Raw genomic sequence first — 21,677 nt, 5'->3', positions numbered from 1 at the left:
CCTTGCGGTGTGACAATAAAAGCCAGTGTAGAACAAGATCAAGCAGGGCCTTGTGAGAGCAGACTGGTAAGTACTTTAATAAAAATGTCCATATTTTGAAAGGGTATAAAATAAATAAAATTAGGCCCATTGTAAGATGACAAGGAAATAAAAACAGCAATATGTTTATTGTTTATTAGCCAAGCCAGGCATGAAATGTCCAAAATATACTGTCTAAAGTATCTAAGGATTAAGGTAAATTAAAAGAAAATTCATGAATCATTTGAGTAGCTAGTGCAACTCCTCTAGCACACAAACACAAAATCAGTATAAGAAAAATATATGGCTTAAATACTGTGTGCTATACCTGAATCACAGTAAATAAAAATATAAAGACAGACATGTTATAAAAATAAATATCAAGACTTGTAACATACAGATCTGTACGAAATTAAAGGAAAACCCTAAATAGATGACTAGTTCAGTTAAGTAGTTACTAGTAAATTAAGTAGTATTGTTCCCTTAGACTAAAGGGTCACTATAAATTTACAAAGCCAATATGATAGAACATTTGTACATGGATGGCGTTTAAGCAGACACTTTTATTAATTAAATGTGACCATGTACAATTTAAAAAGTTGAGTTAAGGGAAATATAGTGGCAACCTGGCAGATGTAGGGCTTGAACCTGGACCATCCGATAGATACTTGTTCAGTAGCCTAACCGCTGGACTACTACTGCTCTTTTTAATATGATAGGGGTGCTTTCTTTCAGGATAGTAGTCCTGAAAAGACAAATCATTTTTGAGTAAGGCCAAATGAAGCCAAGTTGCAAATGTCATATGACTTACTGGACTAAAACACTGATTGGCTAGGGGGTACCAGTAAAACTTGTTTGGCAGCTGTAGCCTAGCGGTTATGGTAGTGGACTAGTAATCAGAAGGTCACTGGTTCAAGCCCCACCACTGTTAGGTTGTTGCTGTTGGGCCATTGAGCAAGGTCCTTAGCCCTCAGTTGCTCAGACTGTATACTGTCCCAGTACTGTAAGTCGCTTTGGATAAAAGCGTCTGCTAAATCCCGGAAATGTAAATGTTTTCAAGCAGCTCTCTGGTGTACCTGAAAACTGAGGGTCTGGGATTTGCTTTAAGTAAAATCTGATGCAATTCTCACAGTGTGCAAATGTGATTTGTTTCTGAGGCTGGAAACAGAGTAGTGTGATTGGTTATACATTTTGTTTCTGGTTTCTCACTACAAAAAAAACAAATCACAGAGGCATGTATGCCTCAATAGTCATTTTTTTTAATTAAGCAGGGATACTTTTATACATATAGAGTGGAGAAAGAAATTGCACAAGAAAGTACAACTCAAATTCTTTTTTTAATATATTTAAGTTTATGTAAAAGAAGCTTTAACAAAATGTCTTTACCCAAATTGTTGATAAATGGCAAAAAAAACAAGAAATTTTTTTGCACAAAAGCATGACAAGAGTTGCGCAGTTGAGCCATGGTTTGTAGGGTGTCTTTGTGAATATGATCCTTTAATATGATCTTTTAATGACGACGTCCCTCCCCAAACAAGAGAGAGTGCAAATCATTGAATACCCCTTAATAATTTATACAGAATTTTGAAATTTAAACCTTTGAGGGACTGTTTTAACCTTGTGGATTTGAAAATAGTTTGTAAGGGAGAATGGACCAAAACTGAACCCAAATACTGCAGAAGTCTCAAAGTTAAATTGTCATTGACAGTTCTGCAATAAAGTAATGCATGAATTTAGTGTCTGTTTTTCCTATAATTTTCCAACCTTTGAAGTATTAACAGTTTTGATTGTATTTATTCATTAGAAAATTCAAACCAAAATGTGGTGATGTGATGTACCTCCCTGTTTTGTGTCTCACTGAATTTTACATTACTTGCCCACTAAGACTAACTGATCTCACCTGACTAGTTGCAGCCTGTCCCCCTGAACAATGCCTTGATTTACAGGGCACAAGGGATTACTGAATAGTTTGTATAAAAAAATATGTAAATTATATGGCAGTCGCCATCACAGTCACCACATCTCAACCAACCAAATACCCATGTTGGTTTATTTACCAAGACAATTTATGCTGGTTGTCCTTTAATTTGTTACCCGTGTGAATGCAGACATAATGACACACATAATGTGACACATACATGTTTATCATGTATAAGCAGCATTATTGTGTGACCATTACTATGACAAATTTACAATATACTGATGTGTTCCTTTAACTGCTTTTACAAAATTAAAACAACCTGCAATTTAGTGTTTTGTATATGTATTTAATATTTGTAATTAATGTTGGCAAATGAGAAAAGTATAAAGTGAAGTATGTACAGAACTAAGAAGGATAGGTTGGACATCTTTTATACTTTCATCTTATATTCAGAACTAATGCCTTAAATCATTTTAATGTATTTCTATAAGAATTATACATTGTTTCAAATATAAATGAAGAAAATAAGAGAAGTAATTACCAAAATAAACTTACAACAAAATGATTGGTAGTAATGTCTTGAAATGGTTCTAATATAGAGTAAAAAGATAAATATAATCCAAACCTAGTCCACATGCCCTTTGTTCCTCATGCTCGTTCATGAAATCTAGTTGCTGCTTATGCGCTTACTCTGACCTCCAAAACTTCCTTATAGGATTTACGGCAGTGTTACTTTAGATATTACAGCTTGTGCAATCTAATACTAGATTAAGATCAGGCCTGTTGATCACAAAAAGACAAATTGTCATTTTGTTTCAATATTAAAATTATGCTTTTCAGGGTAATTTCCTATTAAAAAAGAAACCTTTGTTATAACTCATGCAAAAGAAAACTTGAAATACACTTCTTATTAACCTTTAATTAAAATAAATAACCCTTAAACAGAAGCTGTACTGAAGTGGTCTAAATTGTCTCCCATTTAAATCCATTTGTAGTGATGGGGGACTGGTGCATGTGGAGTGCATGTCCATTTAGAAGCTACCAGACACTTTTCATCTGCTTTTTCATCAGCTTTTAAATGACATTTTCAAAAAGCTGCATTGATCGCATGATGTTCTCATCCTGCAGAGAGACAAACACAAGCGTGATTTTTTTTATGGAATGTTTATTTATTAGATCCTACAAGCCTACCCCAAAATATAAAACCAAACAAATCTTTTAAGAATCACAAAATTAAAGTCATTAAGGTCCATGAATGTGCATAATTTTTTGTTTTAATAGTATCCTAACCTGCTAACTAGCTGTCGCATAGATACCTGGTGTGAAGAAAACAAAAGTGCACGCCCAAGCTTTCTAAGTAAGACATTTTTACATATTTAAATACTTAAACACCAAATTGTAGGCATCCATCCTACATATTAAAGTTCAGACGTTTTATCCATACTCATTGCTTAAAGTAATATTAAATTATCTACATAATACCATCTCTGTGGCAGTGTGGCTGTGCCCCTGTGCAGGTGGTACAGAAACATGGTTTGACAGTTTGGTGTAGAAGACCTATAGTGGCCTGTAAAAGCCACTAAATTGGATGAGTAGTAAGGTTGACTGCGAGCCATGCCATTTTGTAACAACATTAGCAGCTGACCCACAAATAACTTTTTGATTTAACAGAAACAAAATTCCACAGACACGTTACAAAATGTGTTGAAAAGCTTTTCTAGAAAAGAGTAAGGTTTTAAAACAGATTGTCTGATTATATATCACCCTTCATTTGGTTTTGTTATCTTAGGAAATTGTGACATTTGGTAAAATGCAATAAAACATGACAAACATTTGTGGTTGTGACCTTTAACTGACAAGTATAAAGAAATGACATTTAATCATTTGGCTGACCAACTAGATTGCATTTTGTAAATATAACCAAATTTTGAATTTAATGCATTTAACACAGTAATAATAAATGGGGACACAAGCAAATAACTAAAAAAAGTTAAATGTTTATAGAATATTTAGAAAAAAAAGGCATGTGAACTGGTAAAAGAAGAGAGTATCATGACTTATATAAAAGGAGGATCCAGTAAAGGCCTAGTCTTCACAAGCAAAGATGACTCGTGGTTCACCATGAGTTGTGCCAAACTTTGTAAGAATTGTCAATCAGTTTAAAATTACATTTCTAGACACACAGTTAAACATATTTGAAAGACAGGGACTTTGGATTCATCTCAGTCTGTAAAGAACAAGGTTGAAAAATATCACTGTCAATTGTGTGTGACCTTCCTCTAAAGCCTCAGACAGAACTGCATGTAAAACTATCATGCTAATTTGATAAAAAATATAGGCACATAGACTCTAAAGTACTTTGAAAGTACTAGGTTCTCTTTTTGGGGAAATATTTTCTTTGTCTTTTTGTCAGTTTAATACATGCGCAAAGAATTAACAAGATTCTTACTTTTTTGCATTTACAGAATGTCCAACTTATTACACATATAAAATATATTTAGCGGGAAAAAAAGAGAAAAACTTACATTTTGGCAACAGTCTATAAATTCATCTATGGTGACAACTCCATCCTTATTTTTGTCCATTTTCTGTTAGGAAGACAAAACAGAAAATAATTCTCAAAGGTGAATCCCCCTCTCCTCAAAAACGTGCAGACTTGGCAAGAACAATCAGGCTTCAAATGTATATGCGATACATTATTTGCTGGTCACTAGGGTTTTCAGCTGTCAAGCATTTAAATATCTCAGCTAAACATTTTGTTTCTTTTATATGTATTTTAAACATCTCATGCTTTAAGTGGTTGATATACACTAACCAAGCTCTTTAGTAGGCACACCAACTTGCTATGTACATTTACTGAAGGGGCAGCGCTTGTTCAGCAGTCAAGGTACTGGACTAGTAACGGGCAGTGATAGCTCAGTGGTTAAGGTACTGGACTAGTAAACAGAAGGTTGACGGTTCAAGCCCAGCCACCACCAAGTTGCCACTTTTGGGTCCCTGAGCAAGGCCCTTAACCCTCAATTGCTCATTGTGTTCAGCTCATTGTGTAAGTCGCTTTGGATAAAAGCGTCTGCTAAATGCTGAAAATGTAAATGTAACGGGAGGGTTGTATTTGGGCAAAAACATAAATCACTTTGGATAAACTCGTCTGCAAATGCCGTAAATGTAGTTCAAGAAGTAATCTCATGTTCATTTTAACAGGTTTGGGCATGCAGAAAGACCCAGACTGTGTTAAGTAGGAGGGTCAAGCAACAAACCACTGACAGGTTGTTGTGAGGCCAAGAATCATTGAAGCTAACACTACAGTTTCTGATTCAGACCAACAAACTTCATGAAAACATTTAGATTAAACTTGCTACACTTGTTTTAGTTAATTAAGCTCAGTTTAATACTGTTTGTGCACATTTTACATGTGCTGCCATTAAAGCAGTTATATTGCGTATGTTGCTGCAGGCCACTCACTATACAACTAATGTAAGCTGTACATATAGAAATGACTATAATTCATTTAGGACCAGGGCCTAAATGTTAGTAATGCAATGACTTTGGACAACGTAAATAACTGCTGAGGGTGACTCAATCCTGTTAAAGTCTTTCTCACCTGGAAAAAAATCTCCACGTGTTGTCTTGGAGTTTCCTCTTTAAGAACTGGATATGTCCATTTTCCCATCATGTCATATATAGCTTTCATGATGTCTAACATTTCCTGTTATAAAAGTCACTAACAATAAATGTTCAGTGTGTCTACTACAACAGAAGTTATTGTAATTTTAAATACTGTTTTTAGGCATATGATTTGTTATACCTCCTTTGTTATATATCCATCTTTATTAATATCATACAGGTTAAATGCCCAGTTGAGTTTCTCTTGAACTGTGCCTCTTAGGAGGATTGACAGGCCCATTACAAAATCCTGCAATCAAATAGAACAGAAGTCAACAATAGCCAGTAAAAACACATTAGGTTTCTAATCGGTCAGCCAGGAATGTGTGGACACAGAGAGCACAGGCAAGACATGGGAGGCAAGTTTATTTGTACAGCACATTTTAAACACAAGCTGCTTCACCATATTTAGTTTGGGCTCTGAGCTTGACTAGCTGATCTGACTCCCTGGATCTAAGAGAGCTACTCAGATTATATTATTTTAACATATAATAAATGTTTTCTGGGCTGGAACCATTTAATGTCTAACAGACTAGTAGCAACACTTTTTTCTATAACTAACTGGAAGCCAGTGTAAAGATTTTAGAACTGGACTAATGTCATCTGTTTTCCTAGCCCTGCTTAAAACTCTAGCAGCAGCATTCTGAATGAGCTGTAGCTGTTTAATGGTCTTTTTGGAAAGTCAAGGTAGAAGATTCTTACAATAGTCAACCTACTGAAAATAAAAGCATGGATGTGCTTCTCTGGATGAGGTTTTTTTAGGCCCACTGTTGCAAAATTACATCACTTTTAGCTGTACCAAAAACAAACCTGCAAATGTTTTTTTTTCTTGTAAGACCATATTTACATAGTCATTAGGTCTTATTGTTTAGCCTTGCAATGCCATTGGATGGTAAATGTGTAAATAGGTCTGACCATCAGGCCATGAAGTCATACGACTTGCGAACTTTCCTGGATGCACATCTCCCTCTTTCACTGAAGTGGATATCTCAACACTGAAGTAAGTAAAATCCCTGAATTATTATTATTTTTTTGCAATTATTAGAATGTCTAGAACATGTTAGTACTAAATTATTGTTGAATGCATGCACCAACTTAGATTTTCAGCTTGTTATGTCTTTGTTGTAGATTTCAAACGTTGGGTAAGGATGGTAGTCAAAATGGCATATGCACCTTGCACAATGCATGGGGACATAGCACTTCTCAAATGTTCACATATTGTGAAATACTTACTTATTACTACTAGAAATATAATGTATTTGATTAATTGCAATTTCTAAATGTTTTTTTTAATCTGTTTAGAACAGATTTGAGTAATTCTGAATGAAAACATGTTTTATTGTTGTGGTATTTCAAGCCCTTCCAGTAGCAGTATTTGAAACTTTGGCTGAATTTTATCTGTAGAAATACTGTACATATACAGCTGTTTTTCTGGGCTTTGTTTGATCAAATATCTAAAGCCAGACACTGGTTGTGTAGAATGGTTACTGTATGGGTGTTGGGACAGGTTCTTGACTGAGTGTATGTAACTGGTCTGGGGGTTGTAAGTATGGTGCATTGTTCTGGACTCTGTTGATCTAAGTGGTCTGGGTGTTCCTTTTAGTATGTTGATGAAAGTAGTCACACAGTATTGTGGAATGTATCACATAATTAGCATTCATTTGCATTGAAATGATTCAGACTTTAGCATTCTCTAACTCTTCCCACTATTATTTCCATTCCAGAATGCTACGAGCAAGGAAACGTGTTTACACTGTGAAAGACGTCATTGAAGCTGTCCAAACCGGAGAGAGCGACTTTGAAATGGAATCAGACACCAGTGAATCAAGTAACGAATCAGACGCCCATTGATTGCCCAGCTAATGATGATGAGGACGTTGAGGCAACCAAACGAAGCCAAACAACTCATCGGACTAAGTCCCGGGACCGATACCGCTGGCTGAAAAAAGATTTCACTAGTCCATGTACTGATTTCTCTGGTCCACATGTCACCAGTGGTGCTGTTTCCCTCCACACACCACTAGAGTACTTCCAGAGGTTTGTGTCAGAAGACATGATCCAGGCTCTGACAGAAAACACAAACGAGTACAGCCTCCAAAAGAACGGCACATGTCTAAACACCAATAACAAGGAAATTGAGCAAATGATTGGCATGTACCTGAAGATGGGCCTGATGCAAATGTCTGGAGTCCGTATGTATTGGGAGACAGACACACGGTACACCCCCGTTTCGGATGTGATGTCATGCAATAGATTCCAATCTCTGTTAACATCATTGCATTTTGTCAACAACCTCACAGTGTCAGAGGCACAAAAGAAAGACAAACTCTGGAAACTCAGACCATGGCTAGCTTTCTTTAGAGAGAAATGCCTGCTGGTGGTACCTGAAGAGCACAACTCTGTTGATGAGATGATGGTTCCATTCAAGGGGAAACTTAGCGGCATAAAGCAATATAAGCGAGGCAAACCCCACCCATGGGGCTTCAAATTGTGGGTGAGAACTGGGTCCTCTGGCATCCTCTGTGACTTTGATGTGTACCAAGGCAGCATCGATGGAAGACAAGCCAGATCTGAACTTGGAATGTCGGGTGATGTTGTAATGAAGCTTGCCTCCACGCTTCCAGACGATCAGAACTATAAAATCTACGCTGACAACTACTTCACCTCTGTCCCATTAGTAGCTCAGCTGCTTGACCGCGGATTTCATTATGTGGGAACAGCGCTTACCCAGCTGTGTCCTCGAAGATGAGAAGAGCTTGAAGAAAAAGGGGAGAGGAAGCTTTGATGTCAGGGTGGAGGCAAACCACAACATCTGTGCTGTGAGATGGTACGACAACAGGGCAGTCACCCTTGTGTCATCCTTTGCTGGCCCAGAACCTGTTACCAAGATTCAACGTTGGAACAAAGCCACCAAATCCTACACAGAGATTGAGAGGCCTTACATCGTAGGTGCCTACAATAAATACATGGGTGGTGTGGATTTGTTGGACTCATTTGCTGCCAAGTACAAGTTCTCGATGAAATCGCACCGCTGGGACATTTACATCTTCTGGCACACCATCATCCTCGCCGTAATCAACGCCTGGCTCCTCTACAAGCGGGACTGCAAAGCTTGCAACATTCCCAAGAAAGAGATGCTGAACAGGAGAAGGTTTCAGGCGCAACTAGCATCTTCTCTCATCCTGGTAAGAATCCATTTCTGTTGTTTGTCTTATTAAATATTTCACTGATTATACAGTTTTTAATCTATGTTAGACATTGTAATTGATCTTTTTCTCATTTTATTCAGATAAAATCAACTCTCAAGACGCCAAGCCCTGTATCACCAGTGACATCACGGAGCCCTTTGACATCCATGACAGTAATACCACAGAGACCTGTGACTGCTCTGAGGAGGTTATGTGTACCACCGGTGGATGTGCGCAAGGACATGATCGCACATTTCCCTGTAAAAACAAAGAGAGGACGCTGCAGACACTGCGATAAAGGCTACACCAATACCCTCTGCAGGAAGTGCGGTGTGCGTCTATGCTTTTCAGATGAAAGGAACTGCTTTTTGGAGTACCACTGTACATGAACACAAGTGGTTATCGCCGACGTCTCCCACTAATCCGGTTTCCGCCAGCGCGTCCTGGGTCCGCACCGAAGTTTTCATTCTGTTTTTTTTTTTTTGCCCGATACATTTATATTCATAAAAGTATGACCGCTGTGTGATTATTAATTATGATATTTACTGTTATAGAGCTTTGTCCTGTAAGCAATCCACAGTGCAAATCAACCCTTAGTTGTTCAGTATATTAGTTTTGACAGCGTGAGTGCAAATACATGAATTCTGCTCCCATCCAGGCCCGATGTTGCAATATTGCAACATTTCTGTAAAAACTTACTAAAACATAAAAAATTATGTTAACCCTTCAATTTCTGCAGAGGCCTCCTTTAACATCATAAGAGAGGTGACATTTTTTTTCTTTTTTTCTATTTTTGTGTTTTACAGGGTTAATTTTAAGCAATGTCCACATGTCCATTTTTTTATGCAACCCAGGGAACACAAACATCTTACTTTCTCTTCTATGCTCTGTACAATCTGGTCCCACTGTGGTTTACAAGATAGAACATAAAGCCTCCACAAAGGAGGTTTATATATAAATATGCTATATGCTCTATGCTTCATGTTCTTTGTATGCTATGCATACACCATAAAAAGTTTACATGTATATATTACCATACTGTACATTTTATTCTTATTGCTTGTTTTACACTGTAAGTTAATGTTGTATGTATACAAAAGTTGTTGTTGTCTGATGTCTGATGTGAGCTGTTATAACAAAGAAATTTCCTGCAAAGGATCAATAAAGAATCTATCTATCTGTCAAAGGGGCATTCTCATACAAGTTTATTTAATTATTATTTTTCTCAGCATTTTTTTTGGCTCACGACACCCAGGGTTTTAAAAATCTGCTCTAGATTTTATTGGGACACCGAAACATTCATTTTGGCTAACTTATTAAGATGATAGAAGGTTGTTTTGGTGATGGCTTTGATATGGCTAGAAAGGGTCCTTGGTTTGGGGCTAGTGATTTGGTCTTTGGTTTTAAAAGCCTGAGAATTGAGGTGTTCACTAATTCAAATTATCTTCTCCTTGTTGCCAAATACAACAATCTCTGTTTTGCCCTTACTTAATTTTAGCTCAACCAATTTGTGTGTTCTAGACATTAACACAGTGAGTCTCTTGGTGAAAGAGCCAGATATATCTGTGTGTATCTGCATAACTATGGTAATCAGTGTTGACGTTCTGTAGAATCTGGCCCAAAGGCAGATTATAGAGACTGAACAGAAGAGGTCCGAGAACTGCCCCCTGAGGGATTATAGCACTCCCATCTATACAGTGGGGCCAAAAAGTATTTAGTCAGCCACTGATTGTGCAAGTTCTCCTACTTAGAAAGATGAGAGAGGTCTGTAATTTTCATCATAGGTACACTTCAACTATGAGAGACAAAATGAGAAAAAAAAATCCTAGAAATCACATTGTAGGATTTTTAAAGAATTTATTTGTAAATTATGGTGGAAAATAAGTATTTGGTCACCCACAAACAAGCAAGATTTCTGGCTCTCACAGTAACTCACTGTAACTTCTTCTTTAAGAAGCTCTTCTGTCCTCCACTCGTTACCTGTATTAATGGCACCTGTTTGACCTCGTTATCTGTATAAAAGACACCTGTCCACAGCCTCAAACAGTCAGACTCCAAACTCAACCATGGCCAAGACCAAAGAGCTGCAGAGAGCTGGGACCAAAGTAACAAAGGCTACCATCAGTAACACACTACGCCGAGAGGGACTCAAATCCTGCAGTGCCAGGCGTGTCCCCCTGCTTAAGCCAGTACATGTCCAGGCCCGTCTGAAGTTTGCCAGAGAGCATATGGATGATCCAGAAGAGAAAGGAAACGTTTGACCTCTGTCATTGCCAACAAAGGTAATGTTACAAAGTATTGAGTTGAACTTTTGTTATTGACCAAATACTTATTTTCCACCATAATTTACAAATAAATTCTTAAAAAATCCTACAATGTGATTTCCTGGATTTTTTTTCTCATTTTGTCTCTCATAGTTGAAGTGTACCTATGATGAAAATTACAGACCTCTCTCATCTTTCTAAGTAGGAGAACCTGCACAATCAGTGGCTGACTAAATACTTTTTGGCCCCACTGTATATCATGTTCATAGTAAATTCAATAATATATTCACTTGTATATCTTGTTCATACCACTGCCCGTATTCTGTAAATAATGTATATCATAGATACTGTACATCCTGCACTTGCTGCTTATTGCACTTCTGATTAGATGCTAAACTGCATTTCGTTGCCTTGTCCTTGTACATGTGTAATGACAAAGTTGAATTTAATCTAATCTAATCGAATTCCGCATGTCACAGTCACCCTATCAGATTCATAGCTGGCAACAGTGACAAGGTAACTCCGGTCTTCTAAAAAAGGACCTGACGCAATTAAGGACTGTTCTACAAAGACCCAATTTTCCAACCTGTCCTGCATTATTGTATAATCTACTGTGTCAAGTTTAGCACTGAGTTAAGCCAGAACTGAACTGAATCTGTATTTGGCTAAGTGTAATTTAACACTTATAATACCTATATATAGTAATTACAAGGTGTTGGGGAATTAAAAACAATTTTCTCAAAGTAAGATATGAGACAGGCTGTGGATGTTTAACTCAGAAGCATCCAGAGTTCTCTTAATTATAGCTTAATTATAGCTGCTATTAGTGACTTAGGAAAAATGTCTGCTAGTAGTGAGCCACAAACTATTAGCTGTAAATCAGTTGCTCAGTGATAGCGGACAGCTGAAGATTGCTGCTGCCTCATGACATCACATATTATGAGAGCTGTCATGGCAATTACCAGGACCGTCAACATAACCACTCAAGACAACAGTCCTAGAGATTATGGCATTTTTCTGTCAGTGTCATGACACAGGGTTCAAGTAATGTGTTACCAGATATCCTTTACTGATCACATGTAACAGTTATAATTAAAAATTTGCAGGCTAACTGGCCAAGTGCCACTTAAAGATGTGTTTGTTAGCCTCAAGCATCATTTTTCGTGCTAACTAGAACTACAAGGTTAAATGATAATTTTACTGTAAATTACCCTAAAATAGCACATTAATACTGCATTACGGTATTACGGTGCATAGCTTTTTTAACATGCCGATGCTTCAAAAACCTCTATTTCAGGAGTTATGAATGTGCTACAATACTAATAAAAGTAAATCTAATTGTTATATATAGTTTTCTTACTTACTTCGAAACTCACTGCGCCATTGTGGTCTGTGTCAAAAGCGTTGAACAGAAAATGTGCATATGTGGATGCATCTGAAACAGAAAAGCAAACCCATCTCTGTTTTTAGTCAACCACTGTGTTGAGTGCACTTCCGTTTTATTATACTTTTTACACAAACTTTAAAAAAAATTAATTTCCTGTTTAGAAAAGGCATTGTTATCTGGTTTAATATAGTTAGCTTTGTTTTGTATTCAGCACATTCACACCAAGCACCTTTATGATTATTTTTAATATAATAATAACAAACTTGGACTTACGCAACAGCGCTGTAATGTTTAAAGCTTTTTATGAAGCTGCAGACAATAAAAGCAATATTATCTGCACTTTATTAAAAATTCCTTTCATGTTTTTTTTCCTCAGTAGAAAAAAGTTTAATTCCATAATTACTTAATCTCATCCTTTTAAGTAGCTGTTTTGAAAATAACAGCTACAAAAGAGAAAACCGTGTATGCGTGGACTGGATTAATTGTTTTAGTTAGACAACACTACTTAATATGCTGCAGTTATAATCACTTACCCTGATGAGCCAAAACATTAGGACTACCTTCCTAATATGATGGCAGAACAGTTTTGACCCACTGAGTCAAGAACTTCACAAGACATCTGAAGAATTCCTGTGCTATCTGTAACCAGGACATTATCTCAGGTCTTTTAACTTCTGTATATCGTTAGGTGAATGTTCTACAGTTCACCATGGTACCGTCTCCTCAACAGATTAATAATGTACATGTGCATAGCAGTCCACTGGATCATGAAGAAAACAGGATTTGTTGGATCAGTTAATGTACTTTCACTAGTCCAGATGCCTGTGTGACCAGTGTAGGTGCTTTTTGGACAGAGGACAGGCCTGAACCTATGCAGAACCATACACATAAGGGTTCAAAGCACTGTGTTCTTCTAATCACCAGCAAGATGAGTTGTCTGCAGCTGGAGTCACAGTGGCCTTTCTGTTAGTCCTCTGGCATCAATGAGCCTTGACCACCCAACAACTTGTTGGTAATTAATGGCTTGTCCCTCCTCAGACCACTGTCGGTAGGTACTCACCATGGTGTCCTGTAAGCCCCCCTTGCCGTTTTAAAGGTATTTTAACCCAGTTGTCCAGCCATAATGATTTGGTCTTAATCAACATTAATTAAGTCCTTATGCCTCACATTTGTGTTGCAACAGTTTAAAGTTGGTTAAGGCAATGTCTATAAGTTGTCGATCAATTAGGTTTCTATGGCCAAACAGTCGACACAAACCTCAGATCTTTATGTTTAATGCTGAAGGAATAATGCTCTGAGGATCTGTTTGTATTTGAACTCGATTTAATCTATTCTGTGGAATAAACTGGAGCAAGGTCTGACTTCACTAATGCCTTTATATCTAAATAGAGAGCAAGTTCAAAATCACTGTTAATTAATCTATAGGAAAGAACCAACACTGGCACAAATCGATGTCTTCTGAAACAAAAATGCACAAAAATGATTCTTCAAGCTCTGTTGTAGTTCACAAGTATGTGGTGTGGTGAAAAAGTGAGTAAAATAATTGATTTTACACCTACAATTATTACCCATTGTTTAAGCTACGTCTACCATAGATGGACTTTTTAGTATGCAGTTACTGCAACAGCCTATCTGTTGCAAGGTATGTCACGCCCTCTACTCTATTCATTAAGAAAAGGGACCCTTATAGAACTCCTAACAATCACATTGATAACATTTTTAGCACTGGAATGACACAGTAATAAGACAGTAGAGTTGGTTATAATGGTTTGAGCATATTAGGTGTAGCAATGTTGTTGGGATTTGTAATAACTTACAGTACCTGCCAATACTGGAAGAGGAATAGTGCTTTAACTAATAATAGGAAGCCATTTGCTTTCTGTCATAAATTCTCCACTGACACACATTGTGTAAGTGTAATTGCAGTACTTAGAACGGTCCAACACCCAAATAACATTTGGTTAGTGGACGGGAGGCGGGGGTGACAAAGTATATAAAGCAACAGATTGGCTACTGTTCATAACTGCATACCAACAGTGTATATGATCATTTTAGCTCATAATATAATACATGTGACCAAAATGTAATAAGATAGATAAGTCGAATGAAGTGCCAGATTAGTGCAAATTAAAAAGAATCAAGAAATATCCATTGTACTGACCTCCCTGTGGGAAGAACTGAGCGTATATTCCTTTAAACGTGTCTTCATTGACCACACCACTTGGACATTCCTGTGACAGACAAATCATTAGTTTAGTATCAACAACAACATTTAGCCCCATGTGCTTTTGAATAGGGAAAAATAACTGAAGTATGAATCCCAATACCACTAAAATGTGCTCAATATTCTGTAAAGCACACAATGAGCCTTTTCAAAACAGACAAGAATGCGATTCATTTTAAAAACAGTGAAGTATCATACAAAAGCAATTGTATGTGATTTAAATGACACGACTACAATAATGGTTTCTCATTTGAAGTAGTGGTTCACTCCATGCCACAAGAATGGGGTTATTCATCACGCTTTGCTGCAAGAGCTGATTATTCTTCATAGTATCATTATAGCTGATTCAGCGGCTAAAATGAAAGAAATTTCATTTCATTTTATTAATAGTCAGAGAACTCAAATGGACCTGAACCTAGCGCTCAACAGATAAGCAGGCTGGGATATAATGTCATTAGTACAAAGGAAGAAAAAATACAAGCAAGTGGTAAGACAGCTGGGTTCCATCTCCACTCGACTTTCAATAGCTTAAAAGGTTACATTTTAATTGTATTTTTTTTACTAATATCTTAACGTTACATTCTTAAACCACCTTCAGGAAATAGTGTGACTGTTTTCTATAGTTTTAATATCAACAGAATACTAAAATAAGGAATGGAAGCAACTACAAGCCAAAATGACTTACAGAATAGTATGATGGCAATATTATAATTATCAGTAATAGTTTTGTTAGTTTATGACCCTTTCCATGTTCTCAAGTTGTTAGTAAAGAGCTAAATAACAAATCTTAGGTACTAGTGGCATATACAGTGGGGGAAATAAGTATTTGATCCCCTGCTGATTTTGTAAGTTTACCCCCTTACAAAGACTTGAACAGTCTATAATTTTTATGGAAGGTTTATTTTAACAGAGAGAGACAGAATATCAACAAAAAATCCAGAAAAAAAACATTAAATAAAAGTTATAAATAAATTTGTATTTAATTAAGGGAAATAAGTATTTGATCCCCTACCAACCAGCAAGAATTCTGACCCCCACAGACCGGTTATGTGCCCATGAGGCACACAAATTAGTCCTGTCCCTGTATAAAAGACTCCTGTCACAGAATCAGTTTCTTCCGTTCAAATCTCTCGACCACCATGGGCAAGACCAAAGAGCTATCAAAGGACGTCAGGGACAAGATTGTAGACCTGCACAAGGCTGGAATGGGCTACAAGACCATCAGCAAGAAGCTTGGTGAGAAAGAGACCACAGTTGGTGCGATCATTCGAAAATGGAAGAAATATAAGATCACAGTCAATCACCCTCACTCTGGAGCTCCATGCAAGATCTCACCTGGTGGGGTAAGAATGATTCTGAGAAAGGTGAGGTCAGTCCAGAATTACACGGGAGGAGCTTGTCAATGATCTCAAGGGAGCTGGGAGCAGAGAAATGCTGGATATGACCCCAAGAACACCATCCCCACCGGGCATTTCTTTGCCTCCAAACACGGCGAGTGGAGTTGATGCCAAAGAGCTAAATTTTGGTCTCATCTGACCATATCACATTCTCCCAAGCTTTCTCTGAATCATTCAGGTGTTCATTGGCAAACTTCAGACGGGCCTGTACATGAGCCTTCTTGAGCAGAGGGACTCAATCAAAGCGCATTACGCTCAAATATTTTAGATGCATGTTTTAGAGTGACTGGTTTATGAACTGCAAAATTAGCTGAAAGCGTAGATCAGGGGTGTCAAACACATCAGCATTATGGTGGCCCTCAAAGGGCCGATTGTAACGTATCCTGCTGTGATTGCAGTCTGTTGTTTTTCTTGGAGGCTGAATTCTGCATTTATATTGTCCTCCTTTACCACAAACACAGCCTCATAACACAAGTTTTCTCTTCCTGAAGCACAAACTTGTTTTCATTTTCATTACATTTTCTCCTTCTGCTTAATTTTCTTACTTATCTTCTTTTTGGGATTATGTGTAAATATTTCTTAACATCATCTACTGGTGGGATGTGTCACTTTGCAGGTCACAAAATCAGCCTGCATTTTGAGAGATGCAGTTAATGTAGGATTTTACAGTGTATTTTAAGATAATCATTCTGCCCTCACTAATAGTTTATCAGTAAGGGTGGACCCATATTTAGACTTAATTATTTATGTGGGGAAAAGGCTGATTCACACAAGTTGGTTGATGCAAAAAACGCTGTCAAATATGTGACACATTTTCTTATGTTTGGATATTTTTCCTAAGCCAGCAAGTTTCAAAATAGTCCAGCAGAGGCCCTTGACCTAATATGAATGTCCGATTGTAGGGTTAAAATTTCTGTTTGTAACATGAGATCTGAATATTCTCAGTCAGCTTCTTTCATGACATCTTTGCAGTTCATGCCCGAATCGAACCGTTTTTGGTTTCTTAGCGCTTGTTTGCGCACTCATCTTCACAAACAGTGTAGGTTACAAAAGGAAAAATGAAAAAAATGGCGCAAACTGGCTACTGATGAATAAAAACTTTCTAGATTAGCGGTGCTTTAGGTGAGCTGAGGTGTAGCTATGGTAACAAACAGCAAATTAAAGAAACAGTGGCCACAATTCATATAAGTTACCTGTTTGAATAAGGCACGATCTACCAGTGTGCACTGTGCAATCGACTGACGTTTTGGGCACAGCTGTCTTAAAGCATTTCATGTTTTCATTTGCTGACAAGGCTTTGTGGAGATGCTAATTACTTTTTCTAGCAAGTACTGAGAGTACAAATAAACATACTTGTCATAAGTTGGTCACTTCTGCATTGTACATCCTTTCCTAATCTTAGAAAATATCTTAATTTAAGATACTGGATTTTTGATTTTCATGAGCTAGAAGTCATATTGGTCAACATTAAGACAAGAAGGCTTGAATGTCATGTTTCATGTAATGAATTAAGAAATATCACAGTTTACATTTTTTAATTAAATTATAAACAAATATTAACACCATCACAGGCAATTCCGTATCTCTAATTCACCTAACTAACAAATCAAAGCTCTTGGAGGAAACCCACACAGACACAAGCATCACATGCAAACTCCACACAAAAAGTATCAAGACTGCTCCACCTGGGAATAAAACTCAGGACCTTCTTGCTGTGAGGATACAGTGCTGTCCACTGAGCCACTGTGCCGCCTCAAAACGCAGTGTATCAATGCAAAAAAAGATTATTTTTTTCAAAACATTTGATATGCAGATACACTACAGTATATCCACACTTGATAATGTATTACACACTATTTATTTAAATATTCAATATATCTGCACAGACTAAAGAAGAATAAAGATATGTAAATATTTGGTGAAGAATATAACAATGTTCTGTAATGCACTTTAATTGATAATAATGAATTAAACTGATGACCCCGAAGTTACAATATAAGCATGAGCCTAAAAAGCTTTTGTTTATTGTATCTCAGTTTAAGGACAATGAGCTCTACTGAAGTAGGTCTTAAAATAACCAGGTAAAATAGTTTGAAACAACAGATGTAGCTTTAGACCCAGGGCTTTTACATAATTATGATTTATTGTACAACAGAAGTAGGTTCAGGCAGTGTGTATGTGTTACTTCAGCTAATACCTGTGAACACTTTCAGATTTCCCTTACTTGGAGAATGACAGAAGTTAATCAGGCCATGGTGGCCCGAAACAATGTGCTAAATTGACCCATTTCACCAAGATCACTGTGAGTCCCAGGACACTGAAGCATTGAAAATGACAATATCTACGGCAAGGGCAATAATTCAATTTTAGAAAACAATCTGAGCTATAATTAACCTGCCAAAAAAGGACACACGGATTTCTACCACACATAATAAAAAGGATAAATAGAGAGGGCAAATGATGATTAGATAAATGTACTTCAAAATCTAATCACAGATTAGGAGACCTGACGCCAAAATGCTAACAAACCGTCAGAAGAAAACCTTTCTTTATCTTAACACAAACTTGGTGTCAAGAGTTACTGAAACCAGGTTCTGTGCTCTTCAAACATTGTTAGGATATGAATGATAAAATTTGAATTAGAGCTTATTAGAACTCATATCGCGATATGCTTTTGAGAAGTACCGATATACGATACAACATAATGTCAACCTACCAAAATACAATGGCAAAATATTTGAAACTGGTAATCTGTTAACTATGATGTAACTTTTACCTCTACAACCAATAGAGAGAGAGTTTTCACTGACAGCTCACCCAAATAACACACATTGGAGAAATAAAAACTTAGCATATTTTGCTTTGGATTAGATGAACAACTGAAATTCTGGCCAAAATATGAATTCGGAAGCTCTGATTGGTTTATACAGCTGTTTATCAAAGCCTGAACCACGACTGAATCTCTGAAACACATGCGCACTGATCCATGGAGTCGTTTACGCATGACACAATAATGAAAACGTACAAATCTTTACCATAGATAAGAGCACAGCTCCCTGATTCAATTCCAATGAATAATTTGTTTGAAAAGAGTCGTACTCTGACTTGTTTTATTGCTCATGCGTGAAAGAAAGCATGCTGAACGTTTTGTGCTGTTTTTAAACATTCTCAGATGGTAACCTGTGTATCCTAGGCATACTCAATATAACAAATATGGTCATTTTCAGCATTGTGTAAAAAGTAATATTGAATATGTCGATATTTGCAATATATCGCCCAGCCCTAATTTGAATAGATATTTGAATGCCTCTGCTAATAAGCTAAAACCAGATCATGATTTCAAAAGAAGAATAATTTTAAAAATGTCTAAATTGGTTTGCTTAGTAGGGAATCCAGGTTTTTTTATGGTCATCCCAGCTGCCTGAGTTTAACCCCATTAAAATTTCTGATAGGATGAAAGGGAGATTCCATAGAACACCTAAGAATCTGAAACAATCTGAATTTTACATGTTCCCTCAGATTATTTGCTCTAAATTCTCCTATAATGTCATGAACTATTAAAGTAAAAGATTGTTTTACATAGCCAAAAACAAGCTGGACAAAGTGTTGAATATTGGGGTGACAGACTGCCAGACATTTTTATATGAAACTGATTTAGTGCTGGCTAAACAATCCTCATTCATTTATTTATCATCAGTAGCCAATAATCCTGCCAAAACACCCATCCCAGAGGCACTAGGCAAGGAGAAAACGCTTTACAGAGTCCAATTTATCACGACCCATGCCAAAGCTAAGTTAAATACCAAAAACCTGTAACAGCCATGCATGTCATGTTGTTAAAAGCAGCCTTATTCTTACTGAACGGCAATATATTAATGCATGCTAAAAAACCAATCTGCTAATTCTTGCAACATTTGTGATTCACTTTATAATTACAGCACAATCATATGTAATTATTGACTACTATACTATACACTGACCAGCCATAACATTAAAACCACCTCCTTGTTTCTACACTCACTGTCCATTTTATCAGCTCCACTTACCATGTAGAAGCACTTCTAGTTCTACATTTCTACAATTACTGACTGTAGTCCATCTGTTTCTCTGCATACTTTTTAGCCTTCTTTCACCCTGTTCTTTAACGGTCAGGACCCCCACAGAACCACCACAGAGCAGGTATTATTTAGGTGGTGGATCATTCTCAGCACTGCAGTAACAGACATGGTGGTGGTGTGTTAGTGTGTTGTGCTGGTATAAGTGGATCAGACACTGCAGCGTTGCTGGAGTTTTTAAATACGTGTCCACTCACTATCCACTCATAGACACTCCTACCTAGTTGGTCCACCTTGTAGATGTAAAGTCAGAGACGATCGCTCATCTATTGCTAATGTTTGAGTTGGTCATCTTCTAGACCTTCATCAGTGGTCACAGGATGCTGCCCACAGGGTCGCTGTTGGCTGGATGTTTTTGGTTGGTGGACTATTCTCAGTCCAGCAGTGAGAGTGAGGTGTTTAAAAACTCCAACACTGCTGTGTCTGATTCACTCATACCAGCACAACACACACTAACACACCACCACCATGTCAGTGTCACTGCAGTGCTGAGAATGATCCACCACCTAAATAATACCTACTCTGTGGCCCTGACCATTGAAGAACAGCATGAAAGGGGGCTAACAAAGTATGTAGAGAAACAGATGGAGTACAGTCAGTAATTGTAGAACTACAAAGTGCTCCTATATGGTAAGTGGAGCTGATAAAATTGACAGTGAGTGTAGAAACAAGAAGGTGGTTTTAATGTTATGGCTGATCTGTGTATACTACATTGCTATACTTAATTACTAAAATAATAATAATTTACTACATGAAATGATGGTCTTCAGTGCTTTTTTATGATTGAGTTATTATTAGCATATTAAACGCACCATAGACATTAGCACACAGGTGGAAATGTTAACACGTATAAAGCCACAGATTGTCAAGATTCAATTCCTGCAGGGACATTGCAATTACACTGCCAGTGACCTGACCTGGTTAACACATCTATCAGCTCAGTAAAACTGCAGAATTAATGGTGGCAATCAAAGAGAGGCAAGCAAGTCTCCACTTAAAGTTTGTTCCTAACCTACTTATCGGCTCATTTCTTTTAATTAGATGGACCAAGTTTTCTCACCACAAACATTTACTACACACCAGTGACTGTACCCGGCCAAAACTAAATATTTACCTGAGCAATGCATCTATAAAATGTGTGTAAAATGGACATTTTGTTACATAACTACATGAACTTAAATAGAGTGGAGGTAGGTAAGAGCTTATTCCATGTATCTCAATTTATTTATTAGCATTTTAACATCATGTTTTAGACACTTTGGTTACATTCATGACAGGACCGATATACTGGTTACACATGATGCATCAGTTCACAAGTTTAATGTCTAACACAGTCATGGACAATTGTATATCTACAATCCACCTCACTTGCATGTCTTTGGACTGTGGGAGGAACCCGGATCACCCAGAGGAAACCCACAAAGACACGGATAGAACATGCAAACTCCACACAGAAAGGACCTAGACCGCTCCATCCGGGAATTGAACCCAGGACCTTCT

General features: G+C 37.2%; 1 protein-coding gene across 3 annotated transcripts in view; it reads right to left on the bottom strand.

The window, feature by feature from the left end:
* Positions 1-2,840: 2,840 nt before the first annotated feature.
* kcnip4a (potassium voltage-gated channel interacting protein 4a) overlaps positions 2,841-21,677 on the bottom strand; it is a 145,950-nt gene continuing 127,113 nt past the window's right edge. For all 3 annotated transcript variants that reach the window (XM_062994143.1, XM_062994142.1, XM_062994141.1), the window contains exons 3-8: positions 14,603-14,672; positions 12,419-12,489; positions 5,745-5,852; positions 5,541-5,645; positions 4,465-4,527; positions 2,841-3,061 (exon numbers count right to left, since the gene is read on the bottom strand). In XM_062994143.1, the coding sequence (XP_062850213.1) occupies positions 3,014-3,061; positions 4,465-4,527; positions 5,541-5,645; positions 5,745-5,852; positions 12,419-12,489; positions 14,603-14,672 (465 nt within the window). In that variant the 3' untranslated portion in view covers positions 2,841-3,013. The remainder of the gene's footprint in view (positions 3,062-4,464; positions 4,528-5,540; positions 5,646-5,744; positions 5,853-12,418; positions 12,490-14,602; positions 14,673-21,677) is intronic.

The sequence above is a fragment of the Trichomycterus rosablanca genome, chromosome 4, assembly GCF_030014385.1.
Source record: "Trichomycterus rosablanca isolate fTriRos1 chromosome 4, fTriRos1.hap1, whole genome shotgun sequence".
Taxonomy (NCBI): Eukaryota; Metazoa; Chordata; class Actinopteri; order Siluriformes; family Trichomycteridae; genus Trichomycterus; species Trichomycterus rosablanca.
This window is presented reverse-complemented; position numbering and strand designations above follow the sequence as displayed.